The following is a 26,014-nucleotide window of genomic DNA, read 5'->3' on the forward strand; positions in this document are numbered from 1 at the left end:
ACTTCACAAAACAGAATATGTTCTATTTATTCATAAATACATATTTACTGTATATATATATATATACTATATATTAATATATATATTATATATATATATATATATTATATATTAATATATATATTATATATTTATATATATATATATATATATATATATATATTTATATATATATATATATATATATATATATATATATATATATATATATAATAGCTGGTAGCCTAGCACTCCTTCCAGTGCCTAGAAACGTTTCTAGGCACTGGGAGCCTTTGGAATTTCAATGTGCTACGTGCACTGAAGCTGATAAAAATTTGTCTTGAAGAAGGCCTTTGAATGGGCCGAAACGTCGACATTGCTTGATGTACTACTATTTTTGGAAAATAAAGATTATATACTTTTACCTATTCTATAAGTCCTGTGAGTGCCCTTCATATACATAGCTAACTTATATATATATGTCTGTAATTTGTTTTGTAATTAATATACCGCCTAATGTTGAAGAAGGTGGCCCTTCATGCCGTACGGCTATTATCGGAATCATCCTAAAATATGGATTTGCAAAGATTTTAGTGAGTTACTGTTTCACAAGTATAAATTTGACTCTGATAATAGCTGAACGTCACAAAGTGCCACATTCTTCTGCATTCTGAGGTATCCGAAACCTCCAAATGCACATGTCTAGCAGTTTCATACAGGAATACAAACAGGTGATACATGATTCATTGTTACATAAATGAATGCCCTGGTGTAAATCACATTGAGATTGTAAATTGACATTAAAAGGGATATGAAACAGTGCTCCTTTAGTAAAATATATATATATATATATATATATATATATATATATATATATATATGTAGATAGAGAGCACTCTCACTTTCCAAACTTGATGCCAGGGTGCCAGCAGATAAATATACACAGTAAAGGAAGGCACTCACTGGTCTTTTTCTTCAAAATAACTTTAATAATCGTGACGTTTCGGGGACACACTCCCCTTCCTCAGACAAAAACGTTATTTTGAAGAAAAAGACCAGTGAGTGCCTTCCTTTACTGTGTATATATATATGTGTTTAATCAAAGTAAACATAAAAATATGGTGTTAAAAATATAAAACGTGCTTGTTTTCTAGCAAAATAAGCACTTACAAATTCTTGACACTACCTTTAATGAGATAAAGGAGCTACTATTATAAAACTTAAGTTCTACTGACACATGATTTATGGAGTAAAAGTCCTCTACTGAGAATGGGAATGAAGCTGACTGAAGCTAGTGCATGTATAGCCTAACAACCCCTTGAAAGGGAAGTCTCCTTTGTCTTCCTGTAGATACCACAGCCCTCTTGTGGGCCTGTAACAGTAAGTAATGGACCCTGCACAAAGTTAAAAAAATAAAATAAGTGCAGATTCATAAATAACTCCACGGTAGTGAGCACAATGTTTATCTATATAGCACACATGAACTAGCGCTCTCTAGCTGTTAAAAACTGTCAAAATACACTGAGATAAAAGGCGGCCTTCAAGGGCTTAGAAATTAGCATATGAGCCTACCTAGGCTTAACTTTCAACTAAGAATACCAAGAGAACAAAGCAAATTTGAAGATAAAAGTAAATTGGAAAGTTGTTTAAAATTGCATGCATTAACCCCTTAGTGACCAGAGCACTTTTCCATTTTCTGTCCGTTTGGGACCAAGGCTATTTTTACATTTTTGCGGTGTTTGTGTTTAGCTGTAATTTTCCTCTTGCTCATTTACTGTACCCACACATATTATATACCGTTTTTCTCGCCATTAAATGGACTTTCCAAAGATACCATTATTTTCATCATATCTTATAATTTATTATAAAAAAAAATATAAAATATGAGAAAAAAGTGGAAAAAACACACTTTTTCTAACTTTGACCCCCAAAATCTGTTACACATCTACAACCACCAAAAAACACCCATGCTAAATATTTTCTAAATTTTGTCCTGAGTTTAGAAATACCCAATATTTACATGTTCTTTGCTTTTTTTACAAGTTATAGGGCCATAAATACAAGTAGCACTTTGCTATTTCCAAACCATTTTATTCAAGATTAGCGCTAGTTACATTGGGACACTGATATCTTTCAGGAATCTCTGAATATCCATTGACATGTATATATTTTTTTTTAGAAGACATCCCAAAGTATTGATCTAGGCCAATTTTGGTATATTTCATGCCACCATTTCACCGCCAAATGCGATCAAATACAAAAAATCGTTCACTTTTTCACAAACTTTCGGTTTCTCACTGAAATTATTTACAAACAGCTTGTGCAATTATGGCATACATGGTTGTAAAATTTTCTCTGGGATCCCCTTTGTTCAAAAATAGCAGACATATATGGCTTTGGCATTGCTTTTTGGTAATTAGAAGGCCGCTAAATGCCGCTGCGCACCACACGTGTATTATGCCCAGCAGTGCAGGGGTTAATTAGGGAGCTTGTAGGGAGCTTGTAGGGTTAATTTTAGCTTTAGTCTAGTGTAGCAGACAACCCAAAGTATTGATCTAGGCCCATTTTGGTATATTACATGCCACCATTTCACCGCCAAATGCGATCAAATAAAAAAAAAAGTTCCCTTTTTCACAAACTTTTTGTTTCTCACTGAAATTATTTACAAACAGCTTGTGCAATTATGGCATAAATGGTTGTAAATTTTTCTCTGTGATCCCCTTTGTTCAGAAATAGCAGACACATATGGCTTTGGCGTTGCTTTTTGGTACTTAGGCCGCTAAATGCGCATCACACGTATTATGGCTAGCAGTGAAGGGGTTAATTAGGTAGCTTGTAGGGAGCTTGCAGGGTTAATTTTAGCTTTAGTGTAGAGCTTAGCCTCCCACCTGAAACATCAGACGCCCTGATCCCTCCCAAACAGCTCTCTTCCCTCCCCCACCCCACAATTGTCCCCGCCATCTTAAGTACTGGCAGAAACTCTGCCAGTACTAAAATAAAAGCTATATTTGGGCCTTTTTTTTTAAAAGAAAAGGCATATTTACATATGCTGCTCTGTAGGACCCCCCTTTAGCCCCCAACCTGACTGATCCCCCACCAAACAGCTCTCTAACTCTCCCCCTCTGTCTTAATGGCCGCCATCTTGGGTACTGGCAGCTGTCTGCCAGTACCCAGTTTAGAATAAAATTGCTTATATTTTTTTCATTTTTCCCCTTTTCTGTAGTGTAGCTCCCTGCCCCACCAAAGACCCACCCCCTCCTAGATACATTCGATTTACATATTTTTTAATTCAGATACCCCTTTCTCAAACTTTTCAAACTTTGATTTTCTGTAGTGTAGCGTTCCCTCCCGCTCCCGCCCCGTGCACGCGCCCGCCCGCCGCCCCCCCCGTGCACGCCCCCATCGGCCCTGCCCCCGATCCCGCCCCCCTCTACATTACCCGGCCCATCGATGGCCGCCCACCCGCCTCCCAAGTCGGCTCCCACCCACCAACGATACCGGCCATCGATGTCCGGTGCAGAGAGGGCCACGGAGTGGCTCTCTCTGCATCGGATGGCCATCTAGCGTTATTGCAGGATGCCTCCATATCGAGGCATCACTGCAATAACCGGAAAGCAGCTGGAAGCGAGCAGGATCGCTTCCAGCTGCTTTCCACACCGAGGACGTGCAGGGTACGTCCTCAGGCATTAACTGCCTTTTTTTTTGAGGACGTACCCTGCACGTCCTCGGTCGTTAAGGGGTTAATGGAATCATGAAAGTTTATTTTCTTTTTAAAGACACGATGAGTCCACGGATTTCATCCTTACTTATGGGATATTCACCTCCTGGTCAGCAGGAGGAGGCAAAGAGCACCACAGCAGAGCTGCTATATATAGCTCCTTACCTCCCTCCCACTCCAGTCATTCTCTTTGCCTACGTTAGTGATAGGAAGAGGTAAAGTGAGGTGTTTAAAAATAATAAACTCTTGATTGAAGAATCTTTTCTAAGTAGTGCCAGAGAATGCTACTTTGTTCTAGGGTGTAGCCTAGACCTGATCAGTCTCTACAGTAGAGCTTTTGGTGACTTTAGAGCAATAGGAACTGGTGGGACATAATTCTCACTGTGCCTCCTATACATTGATGCTGCCCTTATCCTAACAGCCTAAGCAAAGTTAACTCAGGCTTTATGATTTTCCACAGGGCTATGGGAGGGAGAGGACCTCCTAAACCTGCTGAGCTGCCCTGCTGTCGGGCAGAATACAAAGGTAAGTGCTGACTTTTTTATTCTGGGTCTGAAAAAAAGTGAAGATTCAGGACAGAGGAAGTGTAGCACTTTTCTGGGACATAAAGCTCCTACATATATCTAAAGGGAGGTTCATTTGACAGCATTTTCTTTGCAGGCACTGGGGCTGAGGAGAATGGAAGGTGGCTTCTCTGGGGTTTTGTATAGATTCAATCACGCAGTAGACTTAACATTACACTGTTCATGTGTTAATTTCTCTTGCAAGGTGTATCCAGTCCACGGATTCATCCTTACTTGTGGGATATTCTCCTTCCCTACAGGAAGTGGCAAAGAGAGCACACAGCAGAGCTGTCCATATAGCTCCCCCCCTAGCTCCACCCCCCAGTCATTCTCTTTGCCGCGTTAACGCACTAGGTTCTCTCTCATGGAGGGTAAAGTGAATGTGGTGTTAGAATTGTAGTTTTATATCTTCAATCAAGAGTTTATTTTTAAATGGTACCGGTTTGTACTATTTACTCTCTAGCAGAAAAGTGATGAAGATTTCTGCTGAGAGGAAAATGATTTTAGCGTGTTGTAACTAAAATCCACTGCTGTTCCCACACAGGACTGAGGAGTACCAGAAAACTTCAGTTGGGGGGAACAGTTTGCAGGCTTGACTGCAATGAGGTATGTTCAGTCATTTATTTCTAGACAAGACTGAGATAATGCTAGAAGACTGACAAGATTCCCATGTGGGGAGGGTAAGCTATGTTCTGAGACTTAGTATAGAATTGAATGCTTACATGACAGGGCTAAATAGGCTGGTTGACACTAATGCAGGGCAATCGATTATTTATTTAAGAAATACTCGTTGGAGACACCTTTTTAGGCACTTTGGAGTGTTTTACTGGGGTTATTATCCACATGGCATAAATTTAGTCACTTAGAAGTGATTTTTGTAGGCCTCACAACTCCGGAGTGGAGTGGGAGTGGCCTAATTTCGCGCCTCAGATGCGCACTTAGAATTGAGAGACTGTTTCATGCTGCTTCACATGGAGGGTCCAGCTGCTGAGGGCCTAGAAGAAGCTTTATTTCCCCAAAACTGATCCCTAAGGGCAGGTAGGGCCACAGTAATAAGCTGTGGCAAGGTGCTGTAGTTTGTTAACCGGTTGTTGGCTTTAGGCTGCTCCGGTTTGGGCATTAAGGGTTGATCGTTCTGAAACTTGCTGTGCAATCATATTAAAGCCTTAGGTACATACTGTGAAAATGTCAAAAGGATTGGTGCATTTTTCACTGTTTTGTAAAATTGTGTGCCTTTTTATTTCTTAAAGGCACAGTAACGTTTTTTCCAAAAATGAGGCTTCTGTTGAACAGATTTGTAAGGCAGCGACTTGGTCTTCACTGCATACTTTTGCCAAATTTTATAAATTCGATACTTTTGCTTCTTCGGAGGCTATTTTTGGGAGAAAGGTTTTGCAAGCAGTGGTGCCTTCCGTTTAAGGTACCTGTCTTGTTCCCTCCCTTCATCCGTGTCCTAAAGCTTTGGTATTGGTATCCCACAAGTAAGGATGAATCCGTGGACTGGATACACCTTGCAAGAGAAAACAGAATTTATGCTTACCTGATAAATTACTTTCTCTTGCGGTGTATCCAGTTCACGGCCCGCCCTGGCAATTAAGACAGGTAAAAAAAAAAAAAAAATGTTGTTTAAACTACAGTCACCACTGCACCCTATGGTTTCTCCTTGGGCTTCTTAACCTTTGGTCGAATGACTGGGGGGTGGAGCTAGGGGGGGGGAGCTATATGGACAGCTCTGCTGTGTGCTCTCTTTGCCACTTCCTGTAGGGAAGGAGAATATCCCACAAGTAAGGATGAATCCGTGGACTGGATACACCGCAAGAGAAAGTAATTTATCAGGTAAGCATAAATTCTGTTTTTCTTGGACCGAGCTGACTATCAGAGGGCTCAGGGAGTGTGATTGATTTGTGTACTATCTATTAGCGGTATTGCACTTTGCCCCAGGCATAAAATGTAAGGTTCAGATCTACCGGAGTACTTTTTCTGAAGATAGTAATTGGCGACCGGGAGAGGTGTGTGGTAACGCCCATGACGGGCGGGGTTATGTTTGCCGCCGTTTTGGAGCGCAATTTTCTATCTCCCGGCAGATTCACGGATTGTGTGTTTCACGCCCACGAAGAAGCAGTTATGTTAAACCGACTGAGACTGAACTCGCCATTTTCCTTCCATTCATCGGATGGTTGAGCGTTTTTTCTTTCCTAGCACAATACTTAGTGCTGCCATTAAGTGGGTCCGGATTGCGCTCTGGATCTGCCTGAGAACTATGTTATGTTAAATTTAAGCATGAAGTTCTGATGGCTCACCTCAGCAAGGTTTATCTGAGATGTACGTAGGGAATATGATACTTGCGTACTATTCTAATTTTTTTCTGCATTCAAAAATATAAAGTTGTAGTTTAAAATTTAAAGACAGAGTAATGTTTGTTTAGCTGTTAATTTTATTATAGGAATTTCAGCTATTTCTTTATTTCATCCGTTGTGATTTTGGATGGCACAAAAGCACACAAAAATAAAGTTACTTTTAAGATTTAAAGAGATAGTAATGTTTTTTTATGTGTGAATTTTATTACAGAATTGCAGCTGTTTATTTGTTACTTCATCCTTTGTGACTTTGGATGGAACAAAAGCACACAAAAATAAAGAGTTACTTTTAAAGATTTAAAGACATAGTAACGTTTTTTATGTGTAAATTTTATTAAAATATTTCAGCTGTTTATTTGTTAATTCCTTTTTTGTGTTTTAGGATGGTACAAAAACTCACAACAATAAGTTACTTTTACGATCAAAGAGACAGTAACAAATTTTATGGGTAAAATATAAAAAAAAAAATATAATATATATATTTCTCCAACATTGGTGTGTCCGGTCCACGGCGTCATCCTTAATTGTGGGAATATTCTCTTCCCCAACAGGAAATGGCAAAGAGCACAGCAAAAGCTGTCCATATAGTCCCTCCCAGGCTCCGCCCCCCCCCCCAGTCATTCTCTTTGCCGCTCTTAACAAGTAGCATCTCCACGGAGATGGTGAAGAGTATGTGGTGTTTAGTTGTAGTTTTTTATTCTTCTATCAAGAGTTTGTTTTTTTAAAATAGTGCTGGTATGTACTATTTACTTTGAAACAGAAAGAGATGAAGAGTTCTGTTTAAAAGAGGTGGATGATTTTAGCAGCAGTAACTAAAATCGATTGCTGTTCCCACACAGGACTGTTGAGCTGAGAGAACTTCAGTTGGGGGGAACAGTTTGCAGACTTTTCTGCTCAAGGTATGACTAGCCATTTTTCTAACAAGACTGTGTAATGCTGGAAGGCTGTCATTTTCCCTCATGGGGATCGGTAAGCCATTTTCTTAGTCTCAAACAGAATAAAGGGCTTATTATGGGCTATAAACTGGTAGACACTTTTAGGGGCTAAATCGATTGCTTTATTTAGGTATTATATGCAGTTTGAAGTTGAATTTCACACTTTTATAACATTGGGGAACGTTTTTAGCGCCAGGCACTTGTTAAGACACCTTCCCAGTCAGGAAGGGCCTTTCTCTGTAGTAGGCAGAGCCTCATTTTCGCGCCATTACTGCGCAGTTACTTTTGAGAACAGTACATGCAGCTGCATGTGTGAGGGTCTGGAATCCATTGAAAACGTTCCTAGAAGGCTTCATTTGGTATCGTATATCCCCCTGGGATTGGTGAAGTCGCAGCAAAGGCTGTGGCTGGGACTGTAAGGGGGTTAAAATTGTAAACGGCTCCAGTTTTGCACATTTTAAGGGTTAACAGCTTGAAAATTGGGGTGCAATACTTTGAATGCATTAAGACACTGTGGTGAAAATTTGGTAAAGATTGGATAATTCCTTCATAGTTTTTCACATATTCAGTAATAAAGTGTGCCCTGTTTAACATTTAAAGAGACAGTAACGGTTTTGTTTTAAAATGGTTTTTGTGCTTTATTAACCAGTTTAAGCCTGTTTAACATGTCTGTACCTTCAGATAGATCATGTTCTGTATGTATGGAAGCCAATGTGGTTCCCCCTTCAAATATGTGTGATAATTGTGCCATAGCGTCCAAACAAAGTAAGGACAGTACTGTCACAAATAGTAAAGTTGCCCAGGATGATTCCTCAGATGAAGGAAGTAGACATAGTTCTACATCATCTCCTTCTGTGTCTATACCAGTTATGCCCGCGCAGGCGACCCCTAGTACTTCTAGCGCGCCAATGCTTGTTACTATGCAACAATTGACGGCAGTAATGGATAACTCCATAGCTAATATTTTATCCAAAATGCCAGCATTTCAGAGAAAGCGCGATTGCTCTGTTTTAAACACTGTAGAGCAGGAGGGCGCTGATGATAATTTTTCTGTCATACCCTCACACCAATCTGAAGTGGCAGTGAGGGAGGGTTTGTCAGATGGGGAAATTTCTGATACAGGAAGTATTTCTCAGCAGGCAGAACCTGATGTTGTGACATTTAAATTTAAATTAGAGCATCTCCGCGCATTACTTAAGGAGGTGCTATCTACTCTGGATGATTGTGACAATCTGGTCATCCCAGAAAAATTGTGCAAGATGGACAAGTTCCTTGAGGTCCCGGTGCACCCTGATGCCTTTCCGATACCTAAACGGGTGGCGGACATAGTGAATAAGGAGTGGGAGAAGCCAGGCATACCTTTTGTCCCTCCTCCTATATTTAAGAAATTGTTCCCTATGGTCGACCCCAGGAAGGACTTATGGCAAACAGTCCCTAAGGTCGAGGGGGCGGTTTCTACTCTAGCCAAGCGCACAACCATTCCTATTGAGGACAATTGTGCTTTCAAAGATCCTATGGATAAAAAATTGGAGGGTTTGCTTAAAAAGATTTTTGTACAGCAAGGTTACCTCCTTCAACCTATTTCGTGCATTATTCCTGTCACTACAGCGGCGTGGTTCTGGTTCGAGGAACTGGAAAAGTCGCTCAGTAGGGAGACTCCGTATGAGGAAGTCATGGACAGAATTATCACTGGGGGAAAGGGCCATGCCCTCCCACAAGATAAACTTTTCAAGGCTAAGAATAAGTCCAATTTCTCCAACATTGGTGTGTCCGGTCCACGGCGTCATCCTTACTTGTGGGATATTCTCTTCCCCAACAGGAAATGGCAAAGAGTCCCAGCAAAGCTGGCCATAAAGTCCCTCCTAGGCTCCGCCCACCCCAGTCATTCTCTTTGCCGTTGCACAGGCAACATCTCCACGGAGATGGTTAAGAGTTTTTTGGTGGGGAACAAAGAGTTCCCTGGCGATGAAAGAAGTGACAAAAATAATTCAATGGGCAGAGGATCACTCCTGCCACTTGTCTGCGATCCACATCCCAGGAGTGGAAAATTGGGAAGCGGATTTTCTGAGTCGTCAGACATTCCATCCGGGGGAGTGGGAACTCCATCCGGAAATCTTTGCCCAAATAACTCAATTATGGGGCATTCCAGACATGGATCTGATGGCGTCTCGTCAGAACTTCAAGGTTCCTTGCTACGGGTCCAGATCCAGGGATCCCAAGGCGACTCTAGTAGATGCACTAGTAGCACCTTGGACCTTCAACCTAGCTTATGTATTCCCACCGTTTCCTCTTATTCCCAGGCTGGTAGCCAGGATCAATCAGGAGAGGGCCTCGGTGATCTTGATAGCTCCTGCGTGGCCACGCAGGACTTGGTATGCAGACCTGGTGAATATGTCATCGGCTCCACCATGGAAGCTACCTTTGAGACAGGACCTTCTTGTTCAGGGTCCATTCGAACATCCAAATCTGGTCTCCCTCCAACTGACGGCTTGGAGATTGAACGCTTGATTCTATCAAAGCGTGGGTTTTCAGATTCTGTTATAGATACTCTGGTTCAGGCCAGAAAACCTGTAACTAGAAAAATTTACCATAAAATATGGAAAAAATATATCTGTTGGTGTGAATCCAAAGGATTCCCATGGAATAAGATAAAAATTCCTAAGATTCTCTCCTTTCTACAAGAAGGTTTGGAGAAAGGATTATCTGCAAGTTCTCTAAAGGGACAGATCTCTGCTTTATCTGTCTTACTACACAAAAGACTGGCAGCTGTGCCAGATGTTCAAGCTTTTGTTCAGGCTCTGGTTAGGATCAAGCCTGTTTACAGACCTTTGACTCCTCCCTGGAGTCTAAATCTAGTTCTTTCAGTTCTTCAAGGGGTTCCGTTTGAACCTTTACATTCCATAGATATTAAGTTACTATCTTGGAAAGTTTTGTTTTTAGTTGCAATTTCTTCTGCTAGAAGAGTTTCAGAGTTATCTGCTCTGCAGTGTTCTCCGCCCTATCTGGTGTTCCATGCAGATAAGGTGGTTTTGCGTACTAAGCCTGGTTTTCTTCCTAAGGTTGTTTCCAACAAAAATATTAACCAGGAGATAGTTGTACCTTCTTTGTGTTCGAATCCAGTTTCAAAGAAGGAACGTTTGTTACAAAATTTGGACGTTGTCCGTGCTCTAAAGTTCTATTTAGAGGCTACTAAAGATTTCAGACAAACATCTTCTTTGTTTGTTGTTTATTCTGGTAAGAGGAGAGGTCAAAAAGCGACTTCTACCTCTCTTTCCTTTTGGCTTAAAAGTATTATCCGATTGGCTTATGAGACTGCCGGACGGCAACCTCCTGAAAAAATTACAGCTCACTCCACTAGGGCTGTGGCTTCCACATGGGCCTTCAAGAACGAGGCTTCTGTTGACCAGATATGTAAGGCAGCGACTTGGTCTTCACTGCACACTTTTGCCAAATTTTACAAATTTGATACTTTTGCTTCTTCGGAGGCTATTTTTGGGAGAAAGGTTTTGCAAGCTGTGGTGCCTTCCATTTAGGTAACCTGATTTGCTCCCTCCCTTCATCCGTGTCCTAAAGCTTTGGTATTGGTTCCCACAAGTAAGGATGACGCCGTGGACCGGACACACCAATGTTGGAGAAAACAGAATTTATGCTTACCTGATAAATTACTTTCTCCAACGGTGTGTCCGGTCCACGGCCCGCCCTGGTTTTTTAATCAGGTCTGATGATTTATTTTCTCTAACTACAGTCACCACGGTACCATATGGTTTCTCCTATATATATTTCCTCCTGTCCGTCGGTCGAATGACTGGGGTGGGCGGAGCCTAGGAGGGACTATATGGCCAGCTTTGCTGGGACTCTTTGCCATTTCCTGTTGGGGAAGAGAATATCCCACAAGTAAGGATGACGCCGTGGACCGGACACACCGTTGGAGAAAGTAATTTATCAGGTAAGCATAAATTCTGTTTTTCATTCCTTTCGCAATTTCAGGAACGGACCGGCTTCCAACTCGGCAGCCTCTAGACAAGAGGGTAACGCTTCCCAGACTAAACCAGCTTGGAAACCAATGCAAGGCTGGAACAAGGGTAAACAGGCCAAGAAGCCTGCTGCTGCTACCAAAACAGCATGAAGGGGTAGCCCCCAATCCGGGACCGGATCTGGTAGGGGGCAGACTCTCTCTCTTCGCTCAGGCTTGGGCAAGAGATGTTCAGGATCCCTGGGCACTAGAAATAGTCTCTCAGGGTTATCTTCTGGAATTCAAGGAACTACCCCCAAGGGGAAGGTTCCACATGTCTCACTTATCTTCAAACCAAATAAAGAGACAGGCATTCTTACATTGTTTAGAAGACCTGTTAAAAATGGGAGTGATACACCCAGTTCCAACTGTGGAACAAGGTCAGGGGTTTTACTCAAATCTGTTGGTAGTTCCCAAAAAAGAGGGAACTTTCAGACCAATTCTGGATTTAAAAATTCTAAACAAATTTCTCAGAGTTCCATCGTTCAAAATGGAAACCATTCGAACAATTTTACCTACAATCCAGGAGGGTCAATTTATGACTACCGTGGATTTAAAGGATGCGTATCTACATATTCCTATCCACAAAGATCATCATCAGTTCTTAAGGTTCACCTTTCTGGACAAGCATTACCAGTTCGTGGCTCTCCCATTCGGGCTAGCCACTGCTCCAAGGATTTTCACAAAGGTGCTAGGGTCCCTTCTAGCGGTTCCAAGACCAAGGGGTATTGCAGTGGCACCTTATCTGGACGACATTCTAATCCAAGCGTCGTCCCTTTCCAAAGCAAAGGCTCATACAGACATCGTTCTAGCCTTTCTCAGATCTCACGGGTGGAAGGTGAACGTAGAAAAGAGTTCCCTGTCTCCGTCGACAAGAGTTCCCTTCTTGGGAACGATAATAGATTCTTTAGAAATGAAGATCTTCCTGACAGAAGTCAGAAAGTCAAAGCTTCTAAACGCTTGTCAAGTTCTTCACTCTATTCTGCAGCCTTCCATAGCTCAGTGCATGGAAGTAGTAGGGTTGATGGTTGCAGCAATGGACATAGTTCCTTTTGCTCAAATTCATCTAAGACCATTACAACTGTGCATGCTCAAGCAGTGGAATGGGGACTATACAGACTTGTCTCCAATGATTCAAGTAGACCAGATGACCAGAGACTCACTCCGTTGGTGGTTGACCCAGGATCACCTGTCCCAGGGAATGAGTTTCCGCAGACCAAAGTGGGTCATTGTCACGACCGACGCCAGTCTATTAGGCTGGGGCGCGGTCTGGGATTCTCTGAAAGCTCAGGGTCTATGGTCTCGGGAAGAGTCTCTTCTCCCGATAAACATTCTGGAACTGAGAGCGATATTCAACGCTCTCCGGGCTTGGCCTCATCTAGCGAAGGCCGGATTCATAAGATTCCAGTCAGACAACATGACGACTGTAGCTTACATCAACCATCAGGGGGGAACAAGGAGTTCCTTGGCAATGAGAGAGGTGTCCAAAATCATCAAATGGGTGGAGGATCACTTCTGCCACCTATCTGCAATCCACATCCCAGGAGTAGACAACTGGGAGGCGGATTATCTGAGTCGTCAGACCTTCCATCCGGGGGAGTGGGAACTTCACCCGGAGGTGTTTGCCCAGTTGACTCAATTATGGGGCATTCCAGACATGGATCTTATGGCGTCTCGTCAGAACTTCAAGGTTCCTTGCTACGGGTCCAGATCCAGGGATCCCAAGGCGACTCTAGTGGATGCATTAGTGGCACCTTGGTCGTTCAACCTAGCTTATGCGTTTCCACCGTTCCCTCTCCTTCACAGGCTTGTAGCCAGGATCAAGCAGAGGAGAAAGCCTCTGTGATTCTGATAGCTCCTGCGTGGCCACGCAGGACTTGGTATGCAGACCTGGTGAATATGTTATCGGCTCCACCATGGAAGCTACCTTTGAGACAGGATCTTCTAGTACAAGGTCCATTCGAACATCCAAATCTAGTTTCTCTGCAGCTGACTGCTTGGAAATTGAACGCTTGATTTTATCCAAGCGCGGGTTTTCAAATTCAATGATAGATACTCTGGTCCAAGCCAGAAAACCTGTGACTAGAAAGATTTACCATAAAATATGGAAAAGATATATCTGTTGGTGTGAATCCAAGGGATTCTCCTGGAGTAAGATTAAAATTCCCAGGATCCTCTCCTTTCTCCAAGAAGGTTTGGATAAGGGATTGTCAGCGGGTTCTTTAAAAGGACAGATTTCTGCTTTATCTGTCTTGTTACACAAACGACTGGCAGCTGTGCCAGATGTACAAGCTTTTGTACAGGCTTTGGTCAGAATCAAGCCTGTTTACAGACCTTTGACTCCTCCCTGGAGTCTCAATTTAGTTCTTTCAGTTCTTCAAGGGGTTCCGTTTGAACCCTTACATTCCATAGATATCAAGTTACTATCTTGGAAGGTTTTGTTTTTGGTTGCTATTTCTTCTGCTAGAAGAGTTTCTGAATTATCTGCTTTGCAGTGTGACCCACCCTATCTGGTGTTCCATTCAGATAACGTTGTTTTGCGTACCAAGCCTGGTTTTCTTCCAAAGGTTGTTTCCAACAAGAACATCAACCAGGACATAGTTGTTCCTTCTTTGTGTCCGAATCCAGTTTCTAAGAAGGAACGTTTGCTACACAATTTAGATGTAGTCCGTGCTTTAAAGTTCTATTTAGATGCAACAAAGGATTTCAGACAAACTTCTTCTTTGTTTGTCGTTTATTCTGGTAAGAGGAGAGGTCAAAAAGCTACTGCTACCTCTCTTTCTTTCTGGCTGAAAAGCATCATCCGATTGGCTTATGAGACTGCCGGACGGCAGCCTCCTGAACGAATCACAGCTCACTCTACTAGGGCTGTGGCTTCCACATGGGCCTTCAAGAACGAGGCTTCTGTTGATCAGATATGTAAGGCAGCGACTTGGTCTTCTCTTCACACTTTTGCCAAATTCTACAAATTTGATACTTTTGCTTCTTCGGAGGCTATTTTTGGGAGAAAGGTTTTGCAAGCCGTGGTGCCTTCTGTTTAGGTAACCTGATTTGCTCCCTCCCTTCATCCGTGTCCTAAAGCTTTGGTATTGGTTCCCACAAGTAAGGATGACGCCGTGGACCGGACACACCAATGTTGGAGAAAACAGAATTTATGCTTACCTGATAAATTACTTTCTCCAACGGTGTGTCCGGTCCACGGCCCGCCCTGGTTTTTTAATCAGGTTTGAAAAATTTCTTTCTCTATACACTACAGTCACCACGGCACCCTATAGTTTCTCCTTTTTTTCTCCTAACCGTCGGTCGAATGACTGGGGGGGGCGGAGCCTGGGAGGGACTATATGGACAGCTTTTGCTGTGCTCTTTGCCATTTCCTGTTGGGGAAGAGAATATTCCCACAAGTAAGGATGACGCCGTGGACCGGACACACCGTTGGAGAAAGTAATTTATCAGGTAAGCATAAATTCTGTTTTTTCTGAACCTATTCCTAAAGCGATTGCTGTTTACGATGGTCAAGTTATGCCACAAATTTCTCCTATAGTGTCCCACAAAATTTTATGGCCAACATGCAGTGCCCTGCGCTTTCTTTTACACTCCACTCTGAGTTATGATGCATTATATGTTTTTCCCACGAGGTAGAAAACATTGCTAGAGGAATTATTTCAGTAGTTGTTATTCCTAATGGTTCCTCCATGTTACTGAAGGAGGAAGTTACTTTGGGATTATCTGTGAGAGTATTCTCAGACTCAGATGGAATTGTTACTTGAGGAGTTTTTTATCTTGCCTGGGCGACCCCAACATAGTACGTCCAGTAAAGACATTTCCGGTGTAATTTATACTAGTCCGTCCAGTGAATTATAAGGATGGACGCATTCCCTTTATTTCCAAAACTGTTTCCCATCGCCGACTCAGCTAAGGAGGCTGGACAAACATTTCCTAGGGGGGACGGAGTAGTTTCAGCTTAACTAGGTGAACTGCTATACCCTTAGAGGATAGGTCCTATGGACAAAAATTACAAGTAGGATGTACTCCAGGGCTTACAATGGCAACCTTTTGTGTACTTGACTACCATCACTAGTGCAACGGCGAATTGGTTTGATGCGTTGTCTGATGCTATTAAGTCAGAAACTTCCCTGGATAAAATCCAGGACGGGATTAAAGCTTTCAAATTGGCTAATTCCTTTATTTCAAATTCTTCAACTTCTCAAACTGGGAGCATAGTTTGCTGTGTTCCAGCTCACAGGGCTTTATGGTTAGAGCTTTGTTTTACTGATATATGCTCTAAGTCTAAGCTTTTAGTGATTCCTTACCAGGAGAGGTCTCTGTTGGGACCTGGCTTGATGGAAATAATCTCTTTTTTGAAATTTTAAAGATTTAAAAAAAAAAAAAAAAAAGTGATCATAGCCTGCTGTTGAATCAAAGACAGCATGAAGGACATGCCCCCGATCCAAGATCGGATCTTGTAGGGGGAAGATTTACCGTCTTTGCTCAGGCTTGGGTTCGAGATCAAAAGTTTTCCTCCCAGAGGCAGGTTTTTTCTGTTTTCAAAATTATCTGTAGATCAGACAAAAGGAGAGGCGTTCTTACACTGCATAGGAGACCTCTCAGACCTGGGAGTGATTGTTCCAGTTCCAATATAGGTACAGGTTCTGTTTTTTTTATCCAAAACGGGTTGTGGTACTGGTTCCTAAAGGAGGAGAGAACCTTCAGACCTTTTTTTAGATCTCAAGAGTCTACAAAAAATTTTTTTCGTGGACCGTCCTTCAAGATGGAAACTGTTCGTTTCATTCTTTCCTTGATCCAAAAGGGTCAAATAATGACAACAGTGGATTTAAAGGACGTGTACCTTCATGTGCCATTCACGAGAATCGTTTCAAGTTCTAGGGTTTGTCTTTCTAGACAAACGCTTCCAGTTTTTTCTCTTCCTTTCAGTCTTGCTACAGCTCTCAGAGTTTTCATAAATGCTCCTGGATTGCTGTTGACGGTGCTTCAGTTACGGGGCATTGCAGTGGCGCCCTATCTGGACAGTATCCTAGTCCAGGCGCCATCCTTATAGCAAGTAAGATTTCACACGGACAAGGTGTTTTCCTTCCCGTGATCTCATGGGTGGAAGGTAAATTTGGAAAACTGTTACTTAGTCCCAAGCACAAGGGTAACTTTCTTGGGAATCATAATAGATTCCATATCAATGAAGATTTTTCTGACAGAAGTCAGGAACTCAAAGATTATCGATACTTGTATAGTCCTTCAGTCCACTCCTTGGCCTTCAGTGGCTCAGTGCATGGAAGTAATCGGACTGATGGTGGCGGCATTGGACATCATCATGTTTGCTCAGTTCCATCTCAGACCTCTGGAGCTAAACATGCTCAGGCAATGGAACAGGAATTATGCAGACTTGTCTCCTCGAATAATTCTGGAACAGGAGACAAGGAACTCTCTTCAATGGTAGTTGTCTCTGGATCATCTCTCCCAGGGGACTTGCTTTTGCAGACCATCTTGAGTGATTGTGACAACAGACACCAGCCTTCTGGGGTGGGGAGCAGTCTGGGGCTCTCTGAAGACTCAGGGAGTTTGAACTCTTTCAGAGTCTGTTCTTTCTATAAACATTCTGGAGCTGAGAGAGATCTGCAATGCTCTTGTGGCCTGGACTCAGTTAGTCACGGTCCAGTTTTATTAGGTTCTAGTTGGATCAATCATCGGGGAGGAACGAGGAGTTCCTTAGCGATGACAGAGGTTGTCAAACTAAGCTAGTGGGCAGAAATCCATTCTGGTTACCTATCGGCGATCCACATCCCTGGGGTGGACAATTGGGACGCAGATTTCCTGAGCAGGTAGACTTTTTATCCAAGGGAGTGGGAACTCCATCTGGAAGTGTTCCCAAACATAGTTTTCCAGTGGGGTCATCCAAGAATGGGATCTCATGGTGCCCAGTCAAAATGCCAAGCTCCCGAGATACGGGTCGAGGTCCAGGGACCTCCCAAGCAGATCTGATAGATGCTCTGGCGGTTCCTTGGTCCTTCAATCTTGCATACCTATTTCCTCCGTTTGCACTTCTTCCTCAAGTCATTGCTCGAATCAAGCAGGAGAAGGCATCAGTGATCCTCATTGCTCCGGCGTGGCCTCGCAGGATTTGGTATGCAGACCTGGTGGACATGTCATCTTTGCCACCTTGGAGTTTTCCGTTGAGGAGGGACCTTCTCATTCAAGGGCACTTCTTTCACCCAAAATCTAGTTTTTCTGAAGCTGACTGCTTGGAGATTGATCAGTTAATCCTATCCAAGCGGGGGTTTTCTGATTTGGTCATAGAGACCATGATGCTTGCTTGTAAGCCTGTAACTAGAAAGATTTACCATAAGATATGGCGTATCTATCTTTATTGGTGTGAATCCAAGAGCTACTCATGGAGTAGAGTTAGGATTCCCAGAATTTTGTCTTTTCTCCAAGAGGGTTTGGAGAAGGGTTTGTCGACAAGTTCCTTAAAGGGCCTAATTTCTGCCTTGTCCATTTTGTTACACAAACGTCTGGCAGATGTTCCAGATGTGCAATCCTTTTGTCAGGCCTTGGTCAGGATCAGGCCTGTGTTCAGAACAGTTACTCCTCCATGGAGTCTGAATTTAGTTCTTAAGGTTCTTCAAGGGGCTCCGTTTGAGCCTATGCTTTCCTTAGATATTAAGTTGTTATCTTGGAAAGTTTTATTTCTTGTTACTATTTCTTCAGCTCGTAGAGTGTCTGTACTCTCGGCGTTGCAGTACTCTTCGTCTTATCTTATTTTCCATTCGGATAAGGTAGTTTTACGTACTAAGCTAAGTTTTCTACCTAAGCTTGTTTCAGACAGAAACATTAATCAGGAGATTGTTGTTCCTTCTTTGTGTCCTAATCCTTCTTCTCAGAAAAAATGTCTTCTGCACAATTTGGATGTGGTCCGTGCTTTAAAAGTTTACTTACAAGCAACTAAGGACTTTCGTCAGTCTTCTTCTTTGTTTGTAATTTTCTCTGGAAAACGAAAGGGTCAGAAAGCTACGGCTACCTCTCTTTCTTTTTGGCTGAGGAGTATCATACGCTTTGCATATGAGTCTGCTGGACAGCAGCCTCCTGAGAGGGTTACAGCTCATTCCACTAGGGCTGTTGCTTCCTCATGGGCATTCAAAAATGAAGCTTCTGTAGAACAGATTTGCAAGGCTACAACTTGGTCTTCTCTTCACACTTTTTCTAAATTTTTCAAATTTGATACTTTTGCCTCAATTGAGGCTGTTTTTGGGAGAAAGGTTCTTCAAGCAGTGGTGCCTTCCGTTTAGGTTCCCTGTCTTGTCCCTCCCTTATCATCCGTGTACTCTAGCTTTGGTATTGTATCCCATAAGTAAGGATGAAATCCGTGGACTCATCGTGTCTTTAAAAAGAAAACAAAATGTATGCTTACCTGATAAATTTGTTTATTTTTAGACACGATGAGTCCACGGCCCGCCCTGTTCTCTGAGACAGGTTATTATTTTTTGTAAACTTCAGACACCTCTGCACCTTGGCTTTTCCTTTCTCTTCCTAACTTCGGTCGAATGACTGGAGTGGGAGGGAGGGGAGGAGCTATATATAGCAGCTCTGCTGTGGTGCTCTTTGCCTCCTCCTGCTGACCTGGAGGTGAATATAAGTAATATATATATATATATATATATCCATATATATATATATATATATACATATAAGTAAGGATGAAATCCGTGGACTCATCGTGTCTAAAAAGAAACAAATTTATCAGGTAAGCATAAATTTTCTTTTTGACTAGACTGTCCCTTTAAATATAACACACTGCTTAGTGGTATATTACTACAATGTTGTTATCTCATCAACAACAAAATATAAGGATGATATGGCTACAGTATTTAGCCCTGTATTTCTACTGCATGTTATAATAAGGTGCCTAAGGGTCAGAATTATCAAGCTCCGAACGGAGCTTGATGCCCCTGTTTCCGTGCGAACCTTCAGGCTCGCCGGAAACAGCAGTTATGAAGCAGCGGTCTAAAGACTGCTGCTCCATAACTGATCCACTGCCTCTGAGGCTGCAGTCTTCAATCCGTCCGATCCTATACGATCGGGCTGATTGACACCCCCTGCTAGCGGCCGATTGGCTGCAAATCTGCAGGGGGCGGCATTGCACAAGCAGTTCACAAGAACTGCTTGTGCAATGATACATTTAACAATGTGCAGCGGACATGATTTGCTACATCGTATCATGTCCGTCCGCACTTTAATAAATTGGCCCCTAAGTCTTGTCTGCGTTAAATAATTAATGTATATACTTATGTTCAGTGATTTGTACGAGAGATTTAAAATTAATTTAAAAAAATAGTGCTCACAAATATAGTAGGTGATCCAAGTATTTTTTTTTTTTTTTTTTTTTTAAAGGGACAGTCTAGTCAAAATTTAATTTTCATGATTCAGATAGGGCATGCAATTTTAAACAACTTCTTTTATCATCAAATTTGCTTTGTCCTTTTCTTTGTTGAAAGCTAAACCTAGGTAGGCTCTGTAGACTGCAAAGGCTTAGATACAAGGTGATCACAAAGGTAAAAAGTATATTAATATAACCGTGTTGACTTTGCAAAACAGGGGAATGGGTAATAACGGGATTATCTATATTTTTAAACAATATAAATTCTGGAGTAGACTGTCCCTTTTAATTCCATGTTTCTGAATTATTTCTACACTTAGAGATCCCGATGCCCTGGCTCCTAGGTTTTTGGGTTATTCTCCATATATCTATATGCAAATGCCACTGTCTGGTTCCTACAAGTAGGTTTGGCTCCTAAATTCTAAACAGTTTTTTTTTTTTAACCCTAGTATATGTAATGCAACATTCAAAAAAATCTACAGTTCTCCATATAGTGGATGCATAATAAAAATAAGTAAAGGGTATGGTGATGTGAGTTTATGAAAGAAATGAATTTCAAGGTCATAAACCACTTTCAGTAATATAAAATGCTTAAAGGGGCAGTAAACATAAAAAAATAATTAAGTGCAGATTTATGTAACATTATCTTAGCGATTGCTTGAAAAAACTAAAGATTTTAGAATTTTAGGCCCCCAGAGTTATAATTAAAATACCAGCTGGCAGCCCTTCTTGCAAGTCCCAGGACTAGCATTCTGATTGGCTGTTCCTTCAACAAATTATACCACAAGAATGAAGCAAATTGGATAATATAAGTAATTTGGAAAGTTGTTTAAAATTGTTCTGAATCATGAAAGAAACATTTTGAGTTTCATCTCCCTTTAAAGGGTCAGTAAAGTCAATATTGACTTTATGAATCAGATAGTGCATTCAATTTTAAACAATTTTCCAATTTACTAATTTGACTTTTATCAGATTTTCTTTGCTGTTACCACAGTAATTATTTGGCTATAAAAACTTATATAGGGGCTTTATTTTACAAATGGGCTTATGGGTTTTATAAATGATCATGGTGGTCTCTGGGCCTTTTTGATGGCCTGTTCTAAAGTAAGTGTAGAATGTTTTTTAAACCGTTTATTTTTTATATGAAGCATCCTGACACTTCTGGGAATCTGGGACTTTGTCGTAACCAACATCCCCGGATTACCCCGGCCATGTTGTTTAAAATTGTATTCTCTATCTAAATCATGAAAGAAAGTTTTTAGGTTTCATGTGCCTTTAAGTCCTTTTTTTATGGACATTTTATATAACAAGCAATTAAAGGAGACATAAAAAATCTTTTAACTGCAGTACCTTTTTTTAGTCTTGTAGTAAATTAATCAGCGGCATCCTTTTCAAAGCCTCTTATCTCCTCTGCTGAGGCCAAGCTATAAAGGAGCTTCTACAGTGCTCAATGTCTGGCGTTGTGAAGTCAGGAGAGTGAGCTTTCAATTTTTACAGAAATTGAAAAAAAATATTTGCAGTGTTAAATTACAGGAAAAATGGGCAAAATGAATCATAAATGTGAAATGATATATTTTTTTTTTTTGCTACGCATAATTTCTTTTATGTTTCAAGCTCAAAATGTTTTATGTACCTTTTAAAAACTTCATTGCAAAGATTAGTCTTTAAAGGGGCATTAATCAGTAAATAAATACCAAATATAATGATTAAGTATGTGCGATATTCGTATTTTGGAAATTCCAAATATGGCTATGGGCAGTGCCATTCGGCTGTTGTTGGCACCAACATATTATTGTTAAAGTGCAACACACAAATATTGTGCAAATTCAGTTACACCAGCTACAGAGCAGAAAATTAATCCTTTGGGCTTATTTTTGAAGATGAAATAGCTTTTCTCTATATATATTACACAAAATCCTTATCTCAATATACACAGTGAGACCAATACTTACAAGGAACAACAGAAAATTAACATTATAGTCCCTCTATGTCCAACCCCCCACTGGTAGAATGATTTTTCTAAACATCGTTAAAGTCTATGGGGCCGATTTATCAATGTCTGCCGACATGATACGCTGTAGCGTATCATGTCCAACAGAGATCGCTGAATGTCGATATCATACACTGTCGGCATTTAACATTCCGATGCAGATTTGCGGCCAATCGGCTGCTAGCAGGGGGTGTCAATCAACCCGATCATACACAATCGGGCGGATTGATGTCCACAGTTTCAGAGGCAGTGGACCAGTTAAGGATGAAACAGGGGCATCAGGGTCCACTCGGCCCTTGATAATGCAGCCCCTATGAGGGAATACGTTAATGCGGTTACGATATTCTAACTTCGTCTTTTTGGGGGCGTGTGAGCAAAATCTTTTTACTTTCAAACTTGTAATATGCGCGCTGCCCGATGCACACAGAAAGCTTACTTCTAGTGCAGAAGCAGGATCCATAAATAGCACTCCACTTGTAATCTAGCCCACAGTCGGATGTGGTTACTGAAGAAATGTAGAGGTAAATATGTTTCTTTTTTACTTAGATGTTTACATGATATTTTCTACTCAGCTTTTTACAGATATGCTGCATCACTTTCAGGTGATTCAGCATTTGGGTAAAATGCCCCTTAAAATGACAGCAAACAAGTTAGAAAATAAATAATTAGAGTATAATGAAAGTATCCTGCAATTTTTGTTTACCACACATAATTAAACATTTTTGGGCAGATTACAACTGGAGCGATAATACCAGCGCACACTAATGTTTCATTTCCATCTACGTTCACAATAGTACACAGTGTTGTACGGTATCATTCTCTTAGCTTTCGTCATATTTTTTTGGTTTGATTATACACAGTTATATTTACTATTTTTTTTATATATATTTGTTGAGAGACTGTATATAGCAACTCGAACAACCTGTGACTAGTTTACAACAAAACTTAAGTTTCCATTTTTGTAGATAACTTTTTTTTATGCAAGAAATCTTCTTATCACACAGAGGAGCAGATGAGAGAGCAGACGGAGGTCGTCTTTCTGAGTTATTCTTTTCACATGTCTCAAATGGAGACGGTGAATGAAGATCCAGCCCGTCTTAACCCAGAAATAGAGGAGATACGACCATGTGACAGGTACTGTACTAGTTTGGGGCAATGCAACGGGATATATGGAAATTGTTTTGAATACTGAAATATAATATGCAAAAAGAAATACGCTCCAATACAGTGAGCAATCTAAAACTCCTGGAAGATTATTAAAAGGACATTCAACATTCTCCCCATAGCATGTTTAATTAACCCTTTGGCTGCTAAGCCATTTCCCACCTGTGTGCTAAGCTGGTTTTGAGCTTTTTCTTGCAGTTCACATTTAAACACTTTTAGAAGTAAAGTTTGTGTGAATAAACTATATGGGGGGGGGGGGGGTTTCAGTAGACCCAGCAGATTCAAAATATACCATGTATGTATCATCAGGTTTAAAAAAATAGCTCATAAAATGTGAAAAAAGTGTGTGTGTTTTTTTACTCCTGACTCAACAAATAATAGTATGTAGTTTTATTTTTCTAAGCTCTATCATCAAAACCTGCCTGGATTAATATTTGTAGTAGGTAACCTGTCTGAAATAAACAGACAATAAGAACATTTCACAGTTTTTTCCCACTGTTTTATTGCAGGCATGTCAATTTGATTTGATAAATGATCAAAAACAGCTTCTTAGAATTTACTGTACTGTTTTCAGCAATTAAACAGTTCTAGCCAACTGAGAAATTTAATCGGGGTACACAAAGCACACATTTGCAGAAAGTACACCCCTTGGTGCATCAAATGAGGGGCTACAAGTATTTCTAGCATGAACTTGGGGTGCACAACAATTAATGGAATAAGTTGCATTGCTTAAAAAAATAATTCTAAACAAAGAGCCATATTCCACTTATTATTACATTTCCTGTTTTTGTGCTAGCAATACATGTAGCCCCTCATTTCATGCGCCAAGGGGTGCACTTTCCAAAAATGTGTACTTTATTTCATGTATCTTAGTTTCCCAGGTTTCTACAGCCGTCTGATTGCAGACATAACCCATAAAAGTTGAAAGGCTATTTTTTTTTTAGATGATTTCAAGATTGCGATGTCTGCAATTAAACAGTTGTAGCCACTGGGAAAATGAAATATGGTACACAAAGCACACATTTGTAGAAAGTACACGCTTTGGCGCATCAAATGAGGGGCTACATGTATCTCTAGCACATAATTTAGGTGTGCAAAAATTTATGGAATATGGTGCTTTGTATAAAAAAAAAATGATAGCAAAGAGCCATATTCCACTTATTATTACATTATATATTTTTTGCTAGCAATACACGTGGCCCCTCATTTGATGCGGCTTGGTGTGTACTGTCTAGAAATATTTACTTTATATACCATATGCATCATCAGTGAAGGAATCAGAGTCTGAGTTCATAGAGAACTCAGATGCTTCCTCAGCACTGAGACGCTTCGCCATAATTCTCTTTACAAAATAAATAGATATTTTTAAAGGAATTATTTCGCTAGAAAATATGTAATTTTTATTGCAAAAAATAAGCTTCTTTGCAGTAAAAATACAGAAGTTTTGAAAGCTGGAGAGAGCTGCGTAAAGATGGTGTTTTAGGCATCTTCCTCGCACGCTAAAAGACTGATTATAAAAATATTATTTGTTTTTTTGTTTTGTTTTTTAAATAGCATTACTCTAGCATTTTTAATTTGTAACCACATTATCCAGGTGATCATGGGATTACAAATAAAATATTGGTCCATATTGTAAAAGGGAATGCAACATTTCTCAGCTAGGTGATCACTGCGGTAATGCTGGTTACCACGGTGATCATTTAGCTACAATACATAAACCAATTTTTATTTTTAAAAAATAAACAAGTTTATTTTTTTAAAAATGTATTTTGATCTTTATTTATGTGCCTTTAGAGACCCCCAAATCCTTTTTTTAAATATTTTTTAAACTTTTTTTATTTTGTATTATACACCCCAAAGACTTATACCATTGGAAAGGGTAGACGATTACCTTTCTAATGGTAGCTGCTTATATGCCTGAGATACAGGCTTCTAAGCAGCATGCCCCCATCTCCCCATAACACAATTCTCAGCTTTAAATAAAGTTGCATGGTGACATCATCACATCATTGCGCGTGACATCACTGCGTGAAACATGAAGCCCTGGCGATGCCTGTCACTATACAGGCCAGATCGCTGGGGTGGGAGTGGGTGGGAGCCCCCAGACCTCCATCAAGGTGGGTGAGTGCTAGCGACGGCTCTGAACCGCCTTTAGCACCTGAGTGGGAAACTTTGCGACGTATATATAGCTAGATATATAGATATATATTTAGAAAACAAATCTAGATTGTAAGTTCCCACGGGAACAGGGCCCCCAATTCCCCCTGTATTTGTTTGTTTGTTATTTGTTGGTGTCTTTTATATGGTATTGTACTGTACTTTTATCTTTGTACCCATGGACAGCACTGCAGAATCTGTTGGCGCTTTATAAATAAAGAATGATAATAAAAATAAAAAGAACAGCTTCTTCTATGTGAAGAACATTGGAATTTAAAGTATTCAAAACTACCTTTGGGTTTAGTGCACATGAAGATTTTTTTACTCTTTGTTGGGTTTTGCGCACAACTCAACAGGAGTTATATTAAGGTGCATAATCTATATATTTCACATAAAATATTCATTTTTTTAATCATTATTAATACTTATTATAAAATATACTTAAATAGTTTAAATATTATAATGATTTATTATAATTTTTTAGAACACCATTTTAATAATTATTTATTTTTATTAATATTTTTCAATATTTTATATAAATAAATACATAATGCACCCTCATATAACTCCTGTCAGGTTTAGGGCACATGCATATGCATGAAACACAATAGGAGTAAAAAAATTCTTCATGTGCGCTAAACCAGAAGGCAGTTACAAATACAAATACACACACAGTATCTCACAAAAGTAAGTACAATATTTTATATCTTTTCATGTGACAACACTGAAGAAATGACACTTTGCTACAATGTAAAG

The 26,014-nt window shown here is 40.5% G+C and overlaps 1 protein-coding gene across 1 annotated transcript in view; it reads left to right on the forward strand.

Moving 5' to 3' along the window:
• BAK1 (BCL2 antagonist/killer 1) overlaps positions 1-26,014 on the forward strand; it is a 173,010-nt gene that overhangs the window by 118,145 nt on the left and 28,851 nt on the right. The window contains exon 3 of the mRNA XM_053706862.1: positions 22,942-23,071. Coding sequence (XP_053562837.1) covers positions 22,942-23,071 — 130 coding nt within the window. The remainder of the gene's footprint in view (positions 1-22,941; positions 23,072-26,014) is intronic.

Source organism: Bombina bombina, chromosome 3, assembly GCF_027579735.1.
Source record: "Bombina bombina isolate aBomBom1 chromosome 3, aBomBom1.pri, whole genome shotgun sequence".
NCBI lineage: Eukaryota > Metazoa > Chordata > Amphibia > Anura > Bombinatoridae > Bombina > Bombina bombina.